The 22863-nt window shown below is 48.7% G+C and overlaps 1 protein-coding gene across 4 annotated transcripts in view; it reads right to left on the bottom strand.

Moving 5' to 3' along the window:
* The window catches only part of LOC149362145 (uncharacterized), a 60373-nt gene that overhangs the window by 24574 nt on the left and 12936 nt on the right, over positions 1 to 22863 (bottom strand). For 3 of the 4 annotated variants that reach the window (XM_089572915.1, XM_089572918.1, XM_089572916.1), the window contains exons 6-10: positions 21022 to 21135; positions 17879 to 18016; positions 17174 to 17243; positions 12221 to 12340; positions 9311 to 9427 (exon numbers count right to left, since the gene is read on the bottom strand). In XM_089572915.1, coding sequence (XP_089429041.1) covers positions 9311 to 9427; positions 12221 to 12340; positions 17174 to 17243; positions 17879 to 18016; positions 21022 to 21135 — 559 coding nt within the window. The remainder of the gene's footprint in view (positions 1 to 9310; positions 9428 to 12220; positions 12341 to 17173; positions 17244 to 17878; positions 18017 to 21021; positions 21136 to 22863) is intronic. The other variant, XM_089572919.1, reaches the window with a different exon arrangement.

Here is a 22863-nt window from a genome sequence, read left to right as displayed (position 1 = left end):
TCGGTGACGTGGCCCGGCATGAAGCGTGACATTTTCCGCTATTGCCGTTCCTGCCATGTCTGTCAAGCGGTGAAGTCACGGGGCGGCAAGCCGCCTGGAATGATGAAACCAATTGACAGTGTGCGTCCGTGGCAGATGGCCACCTGCGATTTGATGGGGCCTTTCCCCAGGAGCAAGCAGGGGTTCATTTACCTGATGGTAGTCGCTGACCACTTTTTCAAATGGGTTGAGTTGTACCCCCTTCGGAAAGTGTCAGCACGAGCGGTGCTGGATAAACTCCAGGAAGTGTTCTGTCGGTTCGGCTTTCCGGAAAGACTGATCACGGACAATGCGTCCTATTTCACCGCTCGGGTGTTCGGTAACACGTGCCGTTCCCTCGGAATCGAGCACTACACCACTTCACCCTACCACCCCCAGTCCAATTTGACCGAGCGAATCAACCGAACGCTCAAGCCAATGCTTGCGGCCTTTGCCGAGTGTCAAAAGGATTGGGCAGACCATTTGAGCGAGTTTGCGTTCGCCATCCGAACAGCTGAGAATCGCTCAACTGGTTTCTCTCCCGCCTTCCTCAATTTCGGGAGGGAGCTGGCGAATCCGATGTCAAACGTCGTGCAGAGCCAGCTCGGGGATGAGCAGACGCGGGCAGACTGCTCTGCTTATGCGTCGACGCTTCGGGACCGGCTTGGTCGGGCTCTCAACAGAGCAAGGCAGAGTTTGGCGGCAGCCAGAGCCCAACAGAAGGCTCAATATGACCGCAAGCACCGCCGCCTGACTTTTCAGGTGGGTGATCTTGTCCTGAAGCGCAACCATGTTCTTAGCGATGCGAGCAAGGGGTTCTCAGCCTCGCTCGCTCCTAAGTGGCTTGGTCCGTACCGAGTGGTCAGAGTCTGGTCGCCACTCGCGTACCTGCTGGAGGATCCCCTTACGGGGAAAACCAGCCGTGCCCACATCGCAGACCTGAAGGCCTACGCGTCACGGTCTGACGAGCTTGCGCCGGTACCCATTGGTATCAAAGGCAAGCGCAAAGGCACAACTGGTGCTGCGGAACGCAAGCGTACGGAGCACCGGTACAATCTGAGGCGACGGTCACCGGTGTGATTGATGCCGGACGGCGGACTTTTCCGCAACCGAAGGCACGCAGCCTCAGCTAGCTGGCGAGCTTTCTCGTCAGGCCCTACCTAGGCGAAGCACGGTGTGTTATTATTTTTTTTTTGCATCATACTCAGTTCCAGCCTTGCGTGTTTATATATTTATTTATTTCTTTTGTTTGAGTCAGTTTCTAGCCACTTTCGTTTGCCCGTTTGCTCGTCTGTTTTTGTTCTAACGTACCCAGATGTACATAGGCAAACTTCAGCCCTCTAGTGCTTGCTCTTATCTTCTAGAAGGAATAGATTGGATTAGGTGTCGTTTGTACAGCGCGCCTTTTCTCATTTCCGGCCCGACTGTGGGTGGTTGGCTCGTTAAGGAGCCGTGTGTCGCGGTGCGAGTTTTGTGCGGCCCGTATGGAGGGGAAGTTGGCGGGGCGTTTGGGGCGATGGGGGGCGGAAAGTGCACCCTTTGACCCTCGCCGCGGCGCCTCTGGACGCTTCTGATGAGGGGATCGTTGTCGCCGACCGGTGTCCGCGCACGTGCTGGTGTACGTGTGTTTGTGTTTGTGGCTGTGTGTGCGCGGAACCATGAGCCGAGGCGACGCCTGTGAGTTGTGCCGCTGTGCTTCTGCGTGAGCGCGACGATGAGAAGGACCCCTCGCTGTGGACAAGGTTACACATCTGGACGCCGCCGAACGTCCTCGCCCGTTTCAGCCGGCGTGAAAGGGGTGCACTAACTTTCTTGTGCCCGAACGTGATGTCGTGTCCAAGGGCGCGAGGTCAGTGCTCTGCCGCGGCCCCGTCGTCATCAACGCACCCTACATCAACGGAAAGAAGACCGCCATCTGTCGTCGGCCCTCCCAACCTGTTCAACTTGAAGTCTGCGAGCGGTGAGTCGCCGACAGGCCCACTGGGCCGCGCCATCGAACTTTGAGGCTGACATCCACCGGTCACATAGTTGTACAGTTTTATTCACATCTTCTTGTGTACCGTGTATATAATCTGCAAGCTGTTTTGATTTACTGAAGCGTATGCAAGTGTTGTTTGCCTTGTTTTTCCTTTGTTTTCTTACGTTGTTCTGGCTGGAACTGAAGGGTAGCTAGTTTTTTTTTGTGTATTCATTTCTTTATTTTGGAACTGAAGGGTAGCTAGTTTTTTAAGCATGAAATGCTTTTAGCCCCCGTTGTCGGCAGTGTGGTGACGTCACGCCGAGACCGAGAGCCATCATCCGGGCACTGAAATCCACTCATCCGGGCACTGAAATCGAGTCATCCGGGCGCTGAAATCGAGTCATCCGGGCACTGAAATCGAGTCATCCGGGCACTGAAATCGAGTCATCCGGGCACTGAAATCGAGTCATCCGGGCACTGAATTCCAGTCATCCGGGCTCTGAAACGAGAACATCCGGGCACCGTACGAGACTTAACGAGATTTAACGAGACTCTCTAAGCCCTCCTACGCGACCGGCATGCAAGCAACGGTTGGTCTCCAAACGAGTCACAAAAAATAACTGCTGCCAGTGCCTTCTCAATGTTTATCAAGATATCAGTGGCGCTGTGCGTTTGATAATGCACGGAATTATAATTTCCGATTTCTAATAACGCCTGCAAAAAGCACATAAATGCCACGTACACTTAGTTGTCGTACGTGATCTCTTAGGGGCTTCGCGCATCGAAGCAAACCTGCGCAGGTGCACAGGGGCGCGGGGGAAAAGCGCTGCGTTCAAAGGGCAAGGCATCGCGCCGAACGGGTGGTGGCGTTCCTCCCTTGCTTTACGGTGCGGTTCGGGTGTCCACCGAGATGGCAGAGAATTACTGCGCCATTTCCTTTCCTCAAAAAACCAAATGGCAAGGCATCGCGCTGAACGGGTGGTGGCGTTCCTCCCTTCCTGTACGGTGCGGTTCGGGTGTCCACCGAGATGACATTAGGCCCGTAAACATTTCATGCTTACTCTACTCTCGGTTACGGGAGAGGCAGAGATTTTTTTTGTGTATTCATTTCTTTATTTTGGAACTGAAGGGTATCTAGTTTTGTTTTGTGTATTCATTTCTTTATTTTGGAACTGAAGTGTAGCTTATTTTTTTTTGTGTATTGATTTCTTTATTTTGGCCGCGTGCTTTGCCGATGGGTAGGAGGGCATTTAAGGAGAGGGGGATGTGGGAATATGGCTTTCCGCCGTCGCCTTTGCGCGGCTGTGCCGGCCTACCGCGTCGTTTCTCATCTTTCCCTTGCTCCCGCCTCAGGCGGTGGAGAGGCGGCTGGGTGACTAATCACTGTCATTTAGCCACAGCTCCGCCCCGGCTCCCCAAGGGCCTTTGCCATTGGCGCCTTTTGGCGGGATTTTCGGGACCCGCTCTGGGCGGCCGCGCACCGCGCGACCGTCCGAGCGGGGCCCAGAGAGAGATCCCTCCGAGACAGCGTAAGGTGCGTACGTTACTGTTTGTCCGTGCCGGCCTTTGCCGTTCGGACCAGTGCTTACTCGAGCTCGCCCGCACGTGTCCTCTGACCTGCAGCGGCTCGAGCCTGTCCAGCGGGGTCCAGCGACCTCTGACAGGCGTACCTTGCGTTGAATGCCCACTCTCTCTCGCAACCGGCCCAACGGTCGACACGAGAGAGAGATCACAGCACTGCCGCGGGGACATTCTCCTGCAGCGGCGTGCTAGCGGTGCGCATTACTCGAGTCGCTTCGTGCGCGCAGCGGAGCCTTGCTCCTCGCGCGCCCCCGGGACGGGGTGACTATTGAGTGTGTGTGTATCAGCTGGAGGACGATGTGAATAAACGTCTCCTTTGTGAACTTGGAGGCCTATTTCTTTGCGGCGAATCGCTCTCCTCCCAGCGGAGGCTGAGTGCACTGCATCGGTGTCCCAGTGTGTGTGTGGTGACGGCTGATCGGGGCCCTTGGCTCGCGCGAAGCTCGAACCCGCGGTGGGTGGTGGCCTGTGTCCACGTACAAACCCACACAGTGTGCACCGTTTCTTATAGCCGTTTACTCTTTTTATGCTCAAAGTAACTCAGCTGAATATTCACTCTGCTGTTATTACTTGGATTTAGGACTTCGTCAACGCTAGACTTGAGTTTACCTCCATTAACAACTACAACTTCACTTACTCTGACGTCACTTCTGGGGTGCGAAAGGTGAGCGTTCTTGGTCCACTTTTCTATTTAATATATAATAATAATTTAACTTGCTCTGTGTCTTCTCCAGTTAGGCTCTTTTCCGATGAGTGTGTATTATATACCGTAAAATTGTTTCTATCACAGACCAACAATGTTTTCGAACTGACCTAGATACAGTAACCGCATGGTGCACATCTTCGCTTATGCCACTAAATACTTTTAAAACTAGGCTTATGTCTTTCACTCTCAGTGCTCGAATTCCCACTACTTATTTCCTAAATAACGATTCTGTCGAGCTTGCAACTACTTCAACTACCTCGAAGTTCACTTGCGATCAGACTTAACATGGCTTAACCACATTGATCTAACTTTAGCATCCGCCAACCACTCACTCGGCCATCTAAAGCATAACCCCAGGCTGGCTACCCCACACTGAAGAAACTTGCGTTCATCACACTCATTCGCCCGAAGATTGAATATGCATCAGCCATCCGGGATCCTGACCAAGCCTATCTCGTAGTTAACACTGAGTCCTTGCAGAACAGTGTTGCGCGTTTTATTTTTTGAGACTGCTCACATACTACCAGCGTCACTGCCTTAAAGAATCGTGCCTAATTAGAAGACTTGTCTTAGCGACATGAACTATCATGGCTAGCACTTTTCCATAAACTGTATCACCATCCATCGCTTCACCCGGATTTTTTCCAATCACCATCAGCCTTCTTTCCGCGGCTTACTCATTGTGAGGATCTCGGAGATTGCAGGTTGTATTTTACACAAACACAAAAGTACAAACAATAAACGAGGCGGCTTTTATCGGAAAGGAAACCAATTTCAGTATGAGCGTAAAAAAAAAAGGAAAGGAACGAGAGAGCAACGCAACAACACACGGGAAAAACACACGGGGGAACAGAACAAAATGCTTACGAAAAATACAGGAAAAAGAAAGTCAAAGAGGAAAGTCACACTACTTGTCTCTTATTCGAGCAACGAGCGGGGAGGACTGGCTGGGTGTCGGGCAGTCAGGGAGTCTCTGGGCGTTCCAATGTTGATGCAACGCTACCGCAGCGTCGGCGTCTGTGGGCTCCCAGCACGGTTCCCAGGTCTGGTATCCCGGAAAAGCCACGTAGGCACCAGAGGCGGCCTGTGTGGAGCAGCTGACGGATGGACGGAGAAGAGTGGCGCCTGGGCTTGGTGGTTGAGGTCTCGACGATGGATGTCCAGGTCTGGTGGCCCGGACGTCTGCAGCTGAGGCCCAAGCCCGGAACTCGGGGAGCCAGCAGAACTCGTCCACGTCCGTCGCCCACCGCGTTCTTCTCTTCTCTGCCACGTAATCCTCTTCGCCCTGTCCCGGCGTACTCCTCCGCACGCGCTCCTCGTGCTTTGTCTTCTTCTCCTCACGAACGCCGCTGGGTGGCGCTATCTCCTTACACTCATACGCACAAAGTCAAACGCATCGCGTCTCGTTCATCTGCATTTGCGAAGTCATCCATACCACGCACTATCATAGATTGGAACAATTTACCAGCGTACATAGCCATTGAATCTAACGCCTCAATGGCTAAATCCGCAGCGACGTTGGCATTTGAAATGTCTTTTTTTCCCACTTGCTGTACTTTTGCGTTTACTCTGTTCTTTTCGTGCCTTACATGTACACTAGTATTTTTAATTTCAGTTATGCCTTATTGTCTTCTTTAAGCGTATAATTTATATTACATTGTTTTCTATCCCCTGCTTCTTTTTTACTCTGATGTGCTTAATTATTTATTCATGTTACACATAAAGGATAAAGACATGATATAATTCGAAACTATATATGTAAAGACAAACCTGACCAATAAGAACTATGAGAAGCGTTAAGAAATAAATGGTTCGGAAGAGTAGTTAGGCAAAGATATACAGTCAAAGGGGTTTGCTTCAATGTAAAGTAAAGACGCCAAAAACCACGCGCGCGCGCGCGCACACACACACACACACACACACACACACACACACACACACACACACACACACACACACACACACACACACACACACACACACACACACACACACACACACACACACACACACACACACACACAAACACACACACAAACACAAACACACACACGCACACAAACACACACACGCACACACGCACACACGCGCACACACACACACACACACTCACGCTCTGTCCCGTTCTCTTGTCACGTGTGTGTGTGTGGTTTTTGGCGCCTTTACTTTACAATGAATTGCCAATCAGCCCAGCAAGAAGTTCTCTTAAGGGTTTGCTTCAAAGCTGTATGTGGGACTCTCTAGCACATTTGGCAGTCCTCAGCTCGGGGTTTGAAGACGCTAGCTCCTCGAGCCTTCAAGAGATTAGGGTCTCTGAGGATGCAAAACTACTCACGTTGCACGGCTCAGAAGCAAACCCCTTCGCCTGCATATTTGTGACAAAAGGCAGTTCATGCATCTGTTCATGAAAAACTATTTAGTGTGGACCACCAAAGGACATCGGTATGATTTTAGCAAATTTTTATGAAACGTGGTTATGTATTTTTACCGAAGATGCGTGTAGAACGGTGGTGGTTATGAATTCACGTAGACCTACTAGAGGGCATTTCGAATGGTAACTAAAGCGGCCTCAAACCGAATGTGGAAGCATAGGTGCCGACTGCAACGGGGCTGGAGGGCTCGAGCTCCCGCGACATTTTTCCGCGGTCTCTGCTCCCACTTAGATTCAGCGATGGAGTCAGGGGGCAGCATGTCTTCCTTGGTACGGTTTTTGTACATATCGATTAAACAACTAGATTTGCCTAAAAGTTAGAAGCTGCGGGTACAAGAATTTTTGTCCCTCCAACAAAGGAGAAGGATGACAATACTAAAAGTTTCAGATTAAATTCACCGGCAAGGGATCCGACTGGCAACAGGAGCTTTCCGAACGTCTCCTGTTCCAAGAGTCTATGAGTAATCAAATGATTGGCCACTTGACAAGCGCAGGTTTTTCTTTGTTACACAGCCTTTTCTAAGACTTCCAACCCCCATATCATGTCTTGACTCGAAAATGTCGACTACGAACGCATCTCAGAGAATAAGCGGTCTCCAACTCCGCCTTTTGCTTTTCGAATGAAGAGTGCCACACAACGCTAGTTTTGCTTCCACCTTCATGAAGCTCAGCAGAGGCTTGCTCCCGGGACAAAGCAGACACCGTGTTTTGCAAAACCTGTCTTTAAAAAATATAACAAGAAGGTTGTCGTTGCAAATGTTATCCAACACGAATTCATAGACCTCACGGCACTACCTCCCCCAGCAGATTGAAAACTCGGTTCCTATGTTTGGAAGTGTCGACTGCGGAGATGGTAAAGGAGGTTTCTATGAGGGTGTTGGATTCAGAGAACTCAGAGGAAGAATTAAGGGGATACCCAGTACTGCACTTGTACGGTGGCAGAATGAGAACACCTTCGGCCTCACGTTGGACAGTATGACGTTGCACAGCCACTCCCCTTTCTCATTTGGCAGTTGCATTCCGATGGAGTTTGTCACCGGTGAGACTAGAATAACTACCCCACACACTATGGTTGCCTGAGTACACACATCATTTGTGTGCAGGTGGCGCTGGGAAAACCAGTGACGTCCAGATCTCTTCGTTGCTGGATTATGCCGAAAATCCAGGTGCCATAGGTATGATAAATTAGTGCCCGTTGTCTTCCAAAGCTCCGAAGTAGCTCGAATCACAAACACTGGTGTCGTGCATGAAGCCCTAAAGAAAACAATGTGCTTGTGGCCATCACCTCTATTATTACTTATTTCTTCCTTGGTCTGACTTTGTTCTTGCTTTAATTCGCTGAACATACTAGGTGTCTCTATCCGTTCATGCTTAGGATTGCATAATTTTGTGGTACCGTTAGCCTCGGAAAGAGAATTCTCTACACGCGCCGGCTTACTCCAGTACGGTTGTTGTCCTTACACTCCAGTACGGTTGTTGCCTTACGAGAGCTTGATTGCTCTTATTAGCTAACAAAGCTAACAAAGCTAATCGCATGCTGGAATATCTGAGACGTAACTTTCAAGCAGCGCCAACTAACATCAAACTTCTACTCTATACCACACTCGTACGTTCACAACTAGAATATGCCTCATCAGTCTGGGACCCTGGTGTTAAAAGTTTGATCGACCAACTGGAAATGGTACAACACAAATCAGCGCGCTTTATTCTCTCTGACTTCCGGCGTACGTCAAGCGTAACGGCTATGAAAACTACATTGGGCCTAACTTCACTTGCATCACGAAGTAAAATTGCACGCTTGTGTCTTTTTCACAAAGTATTTCATCATGAGTCCATTCGCTGCGAGTTACTTCTTCCGCCTTCATATATTTCACGCCGCACAGATCACATACATAAGGTAGGCATTTCTACATGCAAAACTAAAACATTCAAGGATTCTTTTATTCCTCACACGTCATATGACTGGAACCACCTTCATTCTTCAGTCGCCACAATTCCTGACCCTGTATTGTTTCGGACTTCTTCTTCTCTGCTGTTGTTTGTATTTTCAGTGTTATGTATTACCCACTCCCCTCTGTAATGCTTTGCCCTGAGGGTAAAATAAATAATAAATAATAATAATAATGCCGTTGTCTACCTCAACACACGTCGTACGTACACATGTATGTTAAATTATATCTTACTGCAGTCCTATAGCCTTCGGAAAACCATAAGCACGAAATGGCGGGTAGAGAGAAACAGCACAATGTGGTCGTACTGGTCTGCATATAGCACAATTTCATGGCACTGCAGCGCTCCTATCTTGGTCCGAGCTGCACGATAATGGGCAACTTGTTAATTAGATAGCCAGCAGATCAAAATGCCTCGCGTTCTACAGTCCCATTAATGCCTCTGGCAATACACATAATGCCTTGCATGTCCTGGTATGTCCGCTAAGTAAAGACAAGATGCAGGAGATCTATTTCCGGCTGAATGAAAGCTTTACCGAGGTGTGAAGATTCGAAAGGTAGCGCGTAATCGCGCGCCGAGCGGAGGGATTTCGTTCCGGCGCTTCACAGTGCTTCGCTCCGCTCCCTTCAGTTGAGCGATAACGCAGAAGGCACAGTGCACTCACAAGCTGTCCAGCAGGACGCCGTCCACGTAGTAGCAGAGCACCGTGGACGAGGCGGCCGCTGCCGGCAGTACCAGGCACAACCATTGCTGGTAGCTGAGGCGGTGAGGCATCTGGAGCCTGCATCGCAGCACCGTGTAGAATTTAAAAAATACCACCGGAAGGAGGTATAGCAAAAGAAAAAAACTAATGCCACGATAACTTTCTGGCAAAAAATGCGGCCCTTGAATGCGTACGATTAGGGGAGTATACGGCGCGCTACGTGTCCAAGCGAGACATTCTGGATAATTAAATGTTAGAGCTTTGTTTTTTCTTGTCACCGATAGTGAGCACTGAAGTTGACACCCCGCCACTTTGGTCTGGAAGAGATAACTATCCTTAGATCTCTCCTTTTCATGGAAGGAGGACTGAAACCGCATAACACTGTACAGCCGTTAAAGGGATACTGAGGCGGTTTTCGAATCAGCTAATTTTTTAGGGTTTCATTGCTGATCACGTCTGTGAAATTATTTTTTCGATTTTGGCTAAAACAGTGGCGCAATCACCAATTAAAAACGCGATGTTCAAATCTCCCGCGCCCCGCGCCAGCGTAGGAGAGGAGAACAGCGGAGAGGGAAACCTCGTCCATGCCGGCCAACGTGACGTCACGTTGAGGAGCCGGGGGATACTTCGGCGCTCCCGAGCGAGCTTTCAGCGCGCGTTGTTTCTCGTGCTGCGTGCGTTGTGACGTACAAAGCGTGTCGGCCGACCTTGAGAATCAGATTCAACACGAGGTACTACTCTACGTTCGTGTCCATGAACAAATACGGCCGAGACTGTGTCGTCTTCCACTGTTTTTCGCAAGATCATAAGCTCCCAGCGCAAGCGCTCGCTGCTGTCACGAAGAATTCAAGCTGACCAAAGCAAGCCTACTCTGCGCGAAGCACTTTCGTAAGAGCGGCTACATGCAGAGCTTGTCCCTAATGTTACCTCTGGAGATTTGTGTCCAAAAGGCGCGGCTGAACCACGACACAGTTCCTTCGATTTTCTCGCGCATGAGAGGCGTGTCACCATTCCGAAGAAGCGCCTCTTTTAAAAGTAGAAACATGCTCACTTAGCCCCTAAAGAAACCTTATAGAGGCTTAAGCATGTGTCGCTCTCCTCAGCTTAGGTGCGGCCAGACCACCTGAGTCGTGCTCAGCAAGGCTCGCCTAGTGATTTTATACTCGGTTCGACGTGTCCAAGCAAGCAAGCAACCAGGCAAGCAGAGCAAAGCATAATAAATCAAAGCAAGCAAGCATCGAAGCTCTTCATATGCGGCATCTCTTTTAATCGTAGCTAAGCGATTAAAATGAAAGCGTTCGACGTTGATTTCGGATGCAAATTTATGAGAGAAATGAATGCCAACCGAGTTTTTGCAAAAAAAAACACCGCAACCTTACTCGGTTTCTTCATCAAGTTGTGGCAGCGGGCGAGTTGCAGCTAGTTTGGCTTTTAAACACACGTATAGTTGGCAACTACTTCACTGAACCTAAAGTGCAAATCTAGGAAGGGCGAACGTTTCCGAGGCAGCGATTAATATTTTCTGGCATCTGCTGAACGCGCCACGAGTGAAGCAGCAGCCTTGTGCGCGTATTTGGCTTGGTTTCCAGCGCACAATGATTGCGTCACTATCCTGTGGTCACATGCCTCGCAGTGCTTGGCCACTGCGCTTCGCTAATTTTGACATCAACTTTGTGCTCCTTCATCGTTTCCTTGAAATACTTTCTTGCCCTAACCTACAGCGCCGGGTACTGAGAACAGGATTTTTTCTACACAGTGCTTTGGGCCTTTTCTTTAGGATGACGCTCTTCCGGGCGAGCCAGGAGGCGTCCGGTGGTGGTAATTGACTTGAGTATTGTTCGCACCCCTTCCTTTCCGAGAATACGAGCCCAGGTTGTGCTGGCACCTTTTACGTATGGCCTGCATCGCGTCTTTGACGCTGGCGTATGCTTGTGCTAGGCGTAGAATTTTTTGCTTGTGTCTTTTTTGGTTTCAGGCGATACGTGGAATGAGCAAACTGTAGCATCCTTTTCTTCGGAGGTCAGTAAAAAAATATAGTCGCCGTATTCGCTTTTACAACGACACGGAAAGCTTCGATCTGCACTCAACGCAGCGCCGGATCCGCATCGGCAGCTTCTCCAGTCCTCAAAGTGACGTCACGACCTCTCTTGACCAATCACGGGCGGCGGCGCGCTGCGCGGCGTGCCCCGCGGCACAGGCCGCATATTTCGGCTAAAAAAGGCAATTCGCGCTTGTTTTTTCCTTATTTGGATGCGATATTCCAGTATACAGCATGAAAAACTATAGGACGCCGCTGCCAGCCTGATTTTCAAAAAAAGTGCTTCAGTCTCCCTTTAAAGGGACACTTACGCTGAAACAACATGTATGGTTCACATCACATGCCCCTTGAACGGACTACGGCTATCATCCTCTATGCAACCCGAAGGCGACTAGCCGTACCGAAACGTTGAGGCGCCATATTATTTTAGTAGTGTTGCAAACTGAACGCCAGGATTCAAATTTACAGGGACGTTTTAAGGTCAGTAGCACAGGTGCAGCTTGCTGTGAGTGAGAAACCGGGACTCTGGCGCTCCTGGGAGTCGGTCCGGCTTGTATCACCTCTGTTCCGATATCATTACCATGAATTTGGCACAGCGCCCAGACAGTGCCGCTAACGCTTGCAGCCTATCACGTTATGTTATCTTTCTTACGTCACGGATGATGCCAGCGCGCGATTTTTTAATATTCAAAGCAATGCGCCACGTTGTGGCAGACTAGGGAACTAGAGCCGCTTGTCCCGAATTGCTAGTAATGTTCCAACAAGAGACAAGCTATCCTCGCGGCATGCGATGTTGCAAAGAAGGTGGAACCAGTCGGTCCAAATGCACGCACTGGTTCTCGTAGTCGACAAGGAAGCGGTTCTGCGGGCTGCCTGACAACGTTGCCATGGAGACGAGGGTGTGGACCAGTAGCGTCCTGTACAGCAGGTAGCCCTCCAACTCGGTGTACCGCCTGCACCGCGTGAAGTCCAGCCCCGTCAGTGCGAGTACATAAACAGAATTTCAGGCCTGAGTTGCGAACACGCCGAATTGTTGGGCCCTTTTAGTGCGGAGCACTTTTAATGCCACGATTCATTCGGATATGAGATGATACTGCCGAAATATTGCAGCCGTGTTCATTGAACTGGTTTCGCCAGCTGTTAACTCAAGCCCTAGTCAAGCCCTAGAATTTAAAGGTTAAAGGTGGTTCAACTAGCCGCCGCGGTGGCTCAGTGGCTATGGTGCTCGGCTGCTGACTCGAAAGACGCGGGTTCGATCCTGGCCCATCGAAGGCGAAATTCTAGAGGCCCGTGTACTGTGCGATGTCAGTGCACGTTAAAGAACCCCAGGTGGTCGAAATTTCCGGAGTCCTTCACTATGGCGTCTCTCATAGCCTGAGTCGCGTTGGGGCGTTAAACCCCTTGAACCAACCAACCAAAGGGTGTTCAAACACTGCAAGCAAGAATCGACCCAAATAGGATGGCTGACATATTGCTGTCACGCGGGCATGCTTAACCGCTGTTAATGCTGCTCACATGATTTAATAAGCCACGGTTACCCAGCAAAGCGCGGTTGGCACAAACCGAGCTTGGCAACCTCAATTTAAGCTGTCTAAGCGCGAACATGGGGACGTCTATGCCAGAAGTCTGCATCAGCTCTAAAGCGCCTGCGAAGAGAGTTAACTAACCGTACAACAGAGCAGCAGCGTCAGATTGCCTACGGGCGGAAAATTCTCTGCGCTGAGTGCGTGCACGGGAAACGTGCAGAGTTGCGCTGCACTAACCCTACTTATATTAATCTGGAACTAATCCGTAAAGCCGCTCGGTTCAAGGCTGCGATTTAAGGTGACTCATCTGCATTTATTATACGAAACAGTCAATATTAACTGTTTTACACACGCTCACATCTCTTGTAATGTCCCACTTAGGGACCTTCGAGGTGTAACAGATACACAAAAATGGGAAAACCCAATTGGGCATCTAAATGCACAACTGGAGTCCAGTTAGCACTAATCGTTCACGCTTGCCTTTTCTCACTAAAGGATACATATTGAGGAAAAATGTAATCAATATGTTTGCACAAATACAGTGTTTCGAAGAACCTTTTGTGGCGACTAATATCTTGAAGCCATACACTGTGGCCTGTATGGCTTGCAACAAAAGCACGAATATGTTCATTGTAGTATTCAGTCTTCGTGATAGCAAGAATAAACTGCTTCGCGTCTCTTGTTGCAATCAGTGTTACATGAGGGAGATGGTGATAATCTGAAACAATTAATCGAATCACAGAGCCTTAAGCGAGTATCTCTCCTAATGCTGGTAAACATGCCACGAATGCACATCCATGCCTACCAGGCTCAGGTCATCAGGTCTATCCTTCAAGAGATCAGGTAAAAGTTTCCAGGTGATTCCACGACGACAGATCAAACTGCGCAGATATTTCAAAATTTTAATCGCATCGATTATTTTGTATATTATGCCCACATTGCAAGAGGGCACAGTGGGCAGGGATCAAACACGGGATAATGACCTCCTAGTTGAATTTCAAAGGAAGAAACCGGCTTGGGCAGACCATGTAATGCGAAGGCAAGAAACCGTTCCAAGGGAAGGTAAGCACAGCAGGTGGTGGCAGCAAGTTAGGTGGCCGGATGAGATTAAGAAGTTTTCGGGGATAGAGTGGCTGCACTGGCATAGGACAGGGTTAACTGGAGAGTTATGGGAGAGGCCTTCATCCTGCAGTTGGCGTAGTCAGGCTGATGATGATGACAATGACATAGTGCTAATCTGCCAACAGCTCTCTGATTTACTTCTACCCCTGATTTATATATCCCCGACGCAATGCTACGGTAATGCCGCGATAGTTCGCGGCACTAAAAGGAGTATGGTATATGGGGTTTGACGTCCCAATGCGACTCAGGCTATGAGGGACGCCGTAGTGAAGGGCTCCAGAAATTTCGACCACCTGGGGTTCTTTAACGTGCACGGAAATCGCTCAGTACGCGGGCCTCTAGAATTCCGCCTCCATCGAAATAACCGCCGTGGCCACGATCGCTGAATATAGGGAAGGAGCTGGACCAGTTTAGTTTTGGAAAATACGGCCGGGATTGGACCCGCTTATAACCATTGCGCCACCGAAACCCTTTAAATGCCGCCAAAAATGTGCGCATTTATTCCGCGCCACAGGAGTGAAGACTCGCCCAGCACCTCGTGCATTTTGTCGATGCTTTTCGCGTCAGCCGCCAGCCTGCCCCCTCTCATGTCCTTTCCTGCTCGCTATAGTAGGATACATGGAGGAAAAAAAACCTCCATGGTAGGATACAACTTAAAAAAAAAAAACAGCAGTTGCTAACACTGGGCCGCGGTCCGCGGCGTCCTGTATTACTCCGCTGGCGAAGAGGGAGAGTAGTCACAACCAAGTAATTACAGGCCAATTTCGGTCCTCAGTATTATTAACACAATTTTTGAAAAAATGTCTGTGTTTACGTGTCAGGAAATTCGTAAGCAAATGTAGTATAATGAGCGCCAGTCAGCACGGCTTCACACCGCAGAGATCAACAGGATCTGCTGTCCTGGTCCTAACAGAAATTTTAAATAAAGCCCTTCACGTAAACAAGATAGCCATAGTTGTGTATTTTGACATTAAGAAGGCCTTCGATCCCGTTAATCATACCATCCTACTTGATAAACTTCGTAATTACGGTTTTAGAGGGAAGCTAGCAGATTTATTTACCAGTTATCTCACCAACCGCAAACAGCAAGTTGTAATTAATAACTTGATATCTAAACCGCAGGCGGTGCTGACTGGAGTGCCACAGGGCTCAGTACGGGGACCGATCTTTTTTTCGCTATATGTGAAGGACTTTCCGTCAACCTTAAAATATGCTCAAGCATTAATGTATGCTGATGACACGGCATTGGTATTTATAGGAGAATCAATAGAAGAACTAAACAGCAAAATAAACGAAGAACTTGTCAGGGTCCTAAAGTGGTTTACTACCAACCAGCTTACTGTTAATATTCATAAAACAAAATACACAGTGTTTAGCTACAGGGGAAAAAGTTTAAACTACAATGCTATCACCTAAACTGTCGTGCTTGCTGCCATGTTGTTCGGGGAGACGGGGCCAGTCAAGCTGCCCTTGACGCAGCTTTTATCCCGTCACCCTCGCCACACCTCGTACATGCCCTGTACTTGTTGTGGGAAATAAACTGAAACTGAAACCTTGCATGTAAATAATGAGCCCTTACAACATGCAACAAGTTTTAAATACCTAGGTGTCCATTTTGATTCTGATATGCACTGGAGAAATCACACAAAACAAGTTTGTTCGAAACTTGCGTATGGATGCCATATTTTCCTGAAAGCGCGAGAATGTTTTGAATTCTCTGTTCTCCGTATACTATTATTTTGCTTTTGTACACAGTCAGTTAAGTTACTGCATAGAATCTTGGGGCAACACGTACCCTACATATATTGAACACATAGTCAGATTACAAAAGAGAGCTCTAAGAATTATCACATACTCAAACTACACTTGCCCCAGCAGGCCACTATTTCAGTCGGCACATATTTTGTCTTCACATTCTATCTACACGTTAAAAACAGCACAGACAATTCATAAAATACTGGTTTCAATGACCCGTTTCATCACAGTATCTTTATAACTACTAAAAGGGACACTACAGCTGCAAGTGCAAATCATTTTAACATACCAATATGCCGCAATACTTACGGGAAAAGGTTGATTGATATTTGTGCACCGTTGACGGTGCACAAATATGAAATGGCATCCCTAATGATGTTAAAATAAAAATTAATTTTTCACAATCTCTTAAAATATTTTTGCTGAATCTGTAAGTTTCCGCCGGTTGAGCTGTAAATTCTGTACCCAAATGACTGTAAAATTGTTAATATTTAAGGTTATTGCCTACAAAGAATGTATGCATGATAACAAGTGTATATATTAGCTATGTATGTTGTGATTTTAATACTTTGAAATTATTTATGTGAGAAGTGTTCTCTCCACCTGCTGCATTTTGCAATTTATCATTGTGTTGGACCCGACACTAGACTTGGCTATGGGTCCAGTACCATTGTACATAGTTTGCTTGTATTCATTTCTGTTTTCAAATCAAAAAAATCGCAACAGTAAACGAACTCAGCTTTGTAATGTTGGACTATATGAGACAATCCATGTATCAAAATTATAGAGCTCATAATTTTTTTTCTTGCGATAAGCTTCTTGTTTAGGTAACAGGAAAACTTTTTCGTCGTGAAGGAATTCTGTGCGCGAAGGCTGAATATGGGCAGAGCTTCACTGCAGACTTACGTTGTATCCGACTATAGCTTCCTTGCTTAGTCACTGCTTAGGATCGTCACATGGCGCCGCGTCGCGGAGGTTACATAAAATAGGTTGCAGCTTCTCCACTAGAGACCGCGCGCGGCTCCAGTCTAACGATGATCGCGGATGACTGGAGGACGGAGCCTGCGGGCTCCTTTTTGTAGCCCGGTGACGTGCCGCATTGAAAAATAGAGGAGGGACTGACTGAATTCGATTAACGGAGATCATTATTATGACAGAAACGTAGCCTTTTGATAGGAGAACTCGTCCGGCAGCGTGATGCAGGAGTTGATTGGAACGCCAATGCGACGTCGGCTTTTGAGAACAGAGCAATAACAATGCATGGCTTTTTGAACCTTATAAAAGCTTTATGACCACGAGATAAACTGCGCAAACACATTTTGCCAAACAGGTTTAAACGCATTATGCATGCAACGCTCCGCGGTGAATTCCATGCGCACTTACGAGCTGTGCCAGAGGACGATGTCCAAGAGTGCAGGGTCTCCGAAAACGATTGGCTCGAGGAAAGCAGCGTCTGCGAGCGGATTTTTCCATTGATATCTCGCTTACCGAATTGTTATTAGCACACGAATCTTTCGCAATATAATTAAGAAAGATAGTTGGTCTACTTAGCGAGTGTTGAACACAGCCGACATGCTACATACCGAACAATTCTGGACAGACGCATTTTTGAACGGCAAAGAGTGTATGAACGGAGTTTTTTTTTAATCTCTTGTAAGATTTAATTGTAACAGTAAATATAACCGCGGATCTCCCTTCAACAGGCTTTGCTTTTTTGCCATTAACGTTCTTGCTATCGTCAAAAGCATCACCCAGGTCGTTTTCTATCACAATCTTAACTGCTAAATGTGAGCGATGAAAAAATTTAAAAGAAAGATTTTCCTACACATCAGAAGAATGAACCATTGTCTTCAATATTTCCATAACATTACATTAGAACTTTGAAATATTCAAAAATTTTGTCCAAGGATGTTGACATGGCTGGAAGGGAAAACAGTAACAATCGCTGTATCCCGATAAAACTGCTTTCGCTGTTGCTCGGTGTTTTTTGCGGTAGTTGTTACCACGTCGGACCTTTCGCCGACTGCGAAAGTTCTCGGCTACAGCTTACTGCGCACCCAGCGGAAGCATGCCTCGCAGAGGACTCACGCAAGTCTCGGCGCAAGCTGCGCTTGACGGTCTCGGGCGACGACTCTCCGGGCATGACGACACGCGGCGCACTGTCTCGGCCGTACCGGGTCGACGGCGGCGGCAGCAGCAGCTTGATGCGCGATGGGCGCCGGTTCCCTGCGCGCCATGGGGTTAACACACTGAATACGGAGTGAAAGCGGGTGTCAGCTGCCCGCTTCACATTTTTGGCATCGGTTCTAACCGGTGCCATGATGACCGCTATTTTATTTCGAGATACCCCAGGTATTACAAAAGTTACAAATTCTATACTTAGAAGGAACATCTAACATGAGTAACAGGGAAAAAAAGAAGCAAGAAAAGAGCAATAACTGGTAGTCAGCAACAATCGAAATGCGGCGGAACAAGGCGCAAAATAAAAAAAAATAAAAAAAATAAAAAAGACAAAAATAAAAACATCAGAACAAACAGAACGAAAAGCGAAACTCAAACACATTACGGTGAGTAGAACAGAACTAGAAGAAAACTACACATCGCTTTGATTTTTTAAAAGTTCATGAAATGATGCCGCGTTAGTTTCAGTTGCGATTGTGGAAGGCAGCCGGTTCCAATCAATAATGGTTTTGGGTGTGAATGATTTGGCAAAACTTGAAGTATGACATGTGATGCGTTTGATCTTGAAAGGATGGTCACGGCGTGGAAACACTGCTGAGGGTAAGTGAAAGAAATCGTCATGAAGCAGCAACGGATGATGGTAAATTCTGTGAAAAAGAGTTAATCGGGCCAGTTTACGTTGATGGGAAAGGCTGTCAAGACCAGCACGAGCTTTTAACGCCGTGACGCTAGTAAAACGTGAGTAGTCGGAATAAATGAAACGAGCAGCACGGTTTTGCAGGAATTCTATGTTATCTTTGATGTAGGCTTGATCTGGGTCCCATATGGCGGAAACGTACTCAATTTTAGGCCGAATTAGTGTAATATAAGCAAGTTTACGCACGTGCGCCGGAGCATGTATATTATTATAAGAAAACCGCTATTATAAGAAAACCGAAGCCAAAAAAACTTGAGGGTGCACTAAAAGCTCTTATAAAATACTAAAAACCGGAATATACGCGACCATTGCTAATAGCATCACTGTTAACTCATTATATGTAACCAACTGGCGAAACAATGCACTGAGAATGTGTTTAGCAGCCCCTTTAAGGGTATGTCAGAATAGCGTTAATGCGTCCCTTATCTGGCTTCCGGTCCTCTGCGTATCGCTTCGCAGACAGGGACGCTGTTCTTTATTTCATTATCACATAACGTTTAATCTACCACTAAGAGTATACAATGCGATAGCATGACAGATCCCTCTCTCGCAAGTACGCCTCCTCTGTCGCCTAAGTTGCCCCTGCATGCCCGCATATGCGGAATTGGCCATTCTCTACATTCATAGATTGATGCAGGTAGTCCTGATACCATTCCTGGGTCAGTGGTGCAGCGTTTAAGCGATTCACCCATGCCCCAGGACGTACCTTTTTCCAACACAGCCATCACGGGCTTGTGAGATCCAGGTTGCCACTCGCGACCAATCATCAATTTACTTGAGTGCCATGGCTGTTAGTTTGCTCCCAATCTGGGGACAGGTCGTCAATTGCCACGGTGGGCACGCTGTGAACACGTAGCAAGGTTTTGTGGCCTAGGTGGCAGATGAGCCACGTGCTTTTTCGTTCACAACGCCGCCAGCGACGCCGGATTTCGCGCCGAACGAAAGCCTTAACGGTACCGCGTTAAAGTGCACCTTCCCTGGAGGATCTTGTGAGCAGAGTCGTTCATGAGTGCAGAAATATGTTCTTAAAGCGCTATAAATGCTTTTTGCAGCGGTACGTAGTTAATTTCATGCGCCTTTTTGTGCACAGTTCAATGGCAATACCACAAAGGCGCCACGGAAGATAGTGCCGCACACCCTGCTCTCCGTCCGCGCTTTAATAATGTGAGAGCATTAGAGGTCCCTTTCTCAAGAAAAGCTGGTGTCCCACTGTGTCACAACAAACAGGTGGCTCCTTGTCGTGGTAGGCAGATGGCAAATTGCCCACCGGGTTGCGGGCAGCCTACCCACCATTGCTAGTAGCAATTGAATTCATACGAATTCAGTGCAAGTACCACCTTCCCACCGTGGCACCGCGCATTACCTCAATGGTCGAGAAATAGACAGCTCGCCGATGTGTGCAAATGAGCCTGGGTCTCACGTGCCCCATCGATGGCTGCGGTTGAGAGCTACCTGGCCGGGCAGAGTCGCATGGATTAACCGCTGCTTCATTGTGGCAATAGTGATACGAGGACTCCCCAAAGCAAATGGATGTATAAAAGAGGAGTGCTTGCAAGGGAGGGATGTCTAATGACCTCCTATTCTACTCTTAATGGTAGGTTGGGCGTTGTCGTATTTCGTGAGCTGTGCACTACTGATATTCCTTGGTCGGGTGGAGCATCGTGTTGTAGTTTTATGCACGAATGCCAGCACCGTCACCTTTTAGGGTGGTGTGTGTGTGTGCGCGCGCTATTTTTTTGAGCGTATTCAATTTGTCGCTTCTGCAGCATTATTGCGGAAGTAGCATTTTGGCCGGAGGCCGAGACGCCACACAATACTTCTGGCAGGCATCGAAGTCCTGTTTGAGGCAGGTAATCGGAAACTAGTTCCAGAAGTCTGCGCATTCCGCGAGCCGGCAAACGGCGTCTCTTGAGGGCACAGTCAGTGTTTCCACTCGGGACGGAGGCGGCGGCGGTGTATGGTATCGAGGTAGCCTATGCGGGATGCATGCGAAGGGGTGTGTTCGATAAATTCGATAAGTGCAACCAGTGCAACCAGCGCCGCCAGTGATTGCAGCAGAGCCTGCACGGTAGCGCATTTCGACCACGGCAAGCGAATTTCGACGGAAGCTTAATTGCGCGCTTTCACCGCACGCTATAGAACCCCAGGGGGTCGAAACCTATCTGGAGCCGTCCTTTACGACGCCCGTCATAGGGCGTGCGCAGTTTCGCGACGTTTAAGCCTTAACACCATTACCAGCATGCCGTCCGATTCGCGAGTAGCCATTGCGGTGAAAGGCCTGTGCAGAGGCGCGCTTCAAGGCATCGCGGCGAGCAGGGTAAAGTGGTCGCTTGCAGATGCGGACATCACCCACCGTCAACTACGGGCGACACGCAGAGCGACGTGCCTTCGGCGACTGTAGGCGCTGCCACGGGGGCCGAGAGCGGAGCGGCATCTTCCTGCACCAGGTCGCTGCCTTCCGGGCTCTCTGCAGTGGAGCGCGTGCGATCCAGGTAAGCAGAGTTCAGCAGGAGCACAAGGAAATGCAGAAAACTGGCAATTTGGTACTCGTTCATGTTCGCGCACGGCAAAAGAAGACGACGAACGGAGAAATAGACTGAGCGAAACAAGCGGTATCAACTGAAAACATTATGCACAGGACGCGGAACACGTGTACACTTTTGAAGAGAGTGCTTTTCTTGCTCGCGCTTAAAATTTGCTTGCGCTGACCACTGGCAATTTTCTTGCGCAAATGGTACACAATGTTTTTATCCAATCCTAAAGCACTGTAATAGAGAGGCAAAAAGAACTTTGTTTCTGTGTATAAGATTAACACTTCACAGTCAGTGCTTCCGTCATGTAGCCCTTCTTTTCTTTGTACTCTGTCGTTTTGTGCCGTGCGAACATGCCGAAGAAAATAATTGGCGAGCAGATGTTTGGTGTGGAAAGTGTAGAACAGTGTTTGCTTCCGCCGGGTATGCTAGTCATACCTTTCTTATTTTTTTCTTTTCCTTTCCGCGGTGTTTCAGTGGCTATGCTGCTGACCCGAGATTGAATCAGCGCATTTCGATTTGGGCGAAATACGAAAACAAATTTCGCTCTTTCGGTGCGCGTTAATAAATGCCAGGTCTTCGTATGGTCGTAGTTTCATTGGTTGGCGTATTCACTGTACGAAGTATTCTCAAAAAGCGCTGTTAATGCGGAGCCCTCCAATACGGCGTTTCCCGTTCTATACGTGCAGTGTTGAGACGCTAACATCACAAACTGCAACCTCCCCACAGGTTCGCTGAGCTTCGACGGGGTGCCGCTATTACTCGCCCCCACATTGATATACTAAGTGCCTGGGCTGTAACCTGCAGAACCTCACTGCCACTGCGTGTATACAGCACATCGCTAGTTTATATGGCGAATGACGTCCACTACCTTCGCCGTCACAGTTGTACTTGTTGCCAGTTTACACGGTGCCGGTCGAATACGTGCACTCATATTAGAGGGCCCGCCGACACGCTCCTATTGCCGCAGCAGGCGATGTATCATTCTTATTGATTTCCAGTCACTATTGCAGCTACCTTAATGCACTGATACTTCAGCTGTATTATGCGATCTTCCGCGTGCGTAGGGATTTCTGTTGACAACACGCCCGCCTGTAAGCGAATGCGTCATATGTGGGAAGCCCACAACGCAAGCGACACTCCCCGCCTTTACGCAGCGGCGTCGTCCCTTCAGTCCTAGCTAAAATTGCTTCCCGATGAACGTCATCGGCGCACGCTGCGGCCATTGGGCATCTGCCTGCGCCCATCGCGGCCGCGAGGATATGGGCGCAACGCGCGAGCAGCACGAGCGCAGGGAAAGCACGACCAACACTGTAAGGGATCGTTAATGTACGCGGGGTCATCGGAACGCGGCTGGGAGCGCTCAAAGCGAAGCGTCTCCTTTCTCGGAACGCGGCCGCTTGCGAACGCGCCAGGAAGTACGGGTGTCCCCCGCCCCGCGGTACCGATTCGCGCACGTGTTGGCACGAATGTATATTTGTGTTTGTTTTTACTTTGCAATGGAAAAGGCGTTTTGCCGTACGGAAGCTGGAGGGCTGGCCATGCTCTCGGTAAACCAATCATGTGAGCAGTGTAACATGATTGGAAGCTACCGAATGTGGGCCGGGCCTTTAGGGCTTTAAAACCGGGCCCCGGAGCCGGAAGCGGGGTTCTGCGCTAAGGTG

The sequence above is a fragment of the Amblyomma mixtum genome, chromosome 2, assembly GCF_055824585.1.
Source record: "Amblyomma mixtum isolate Tamu chromosome 2, ASM5582458v1, whole genome shotgun sequence".
NCBI classification, from domain to species: domain Eukaryota; kingdom Metazoa; phylum Arthropoda; class Arachnida; order Ixodida; family Ixodidae; genus Amblyomma; species Amblyomma mixtum.
Note: the sequence above shows the minus strand (reverse complement) of the source record. Positions and strands in the feature narration are given on the sequence as shown.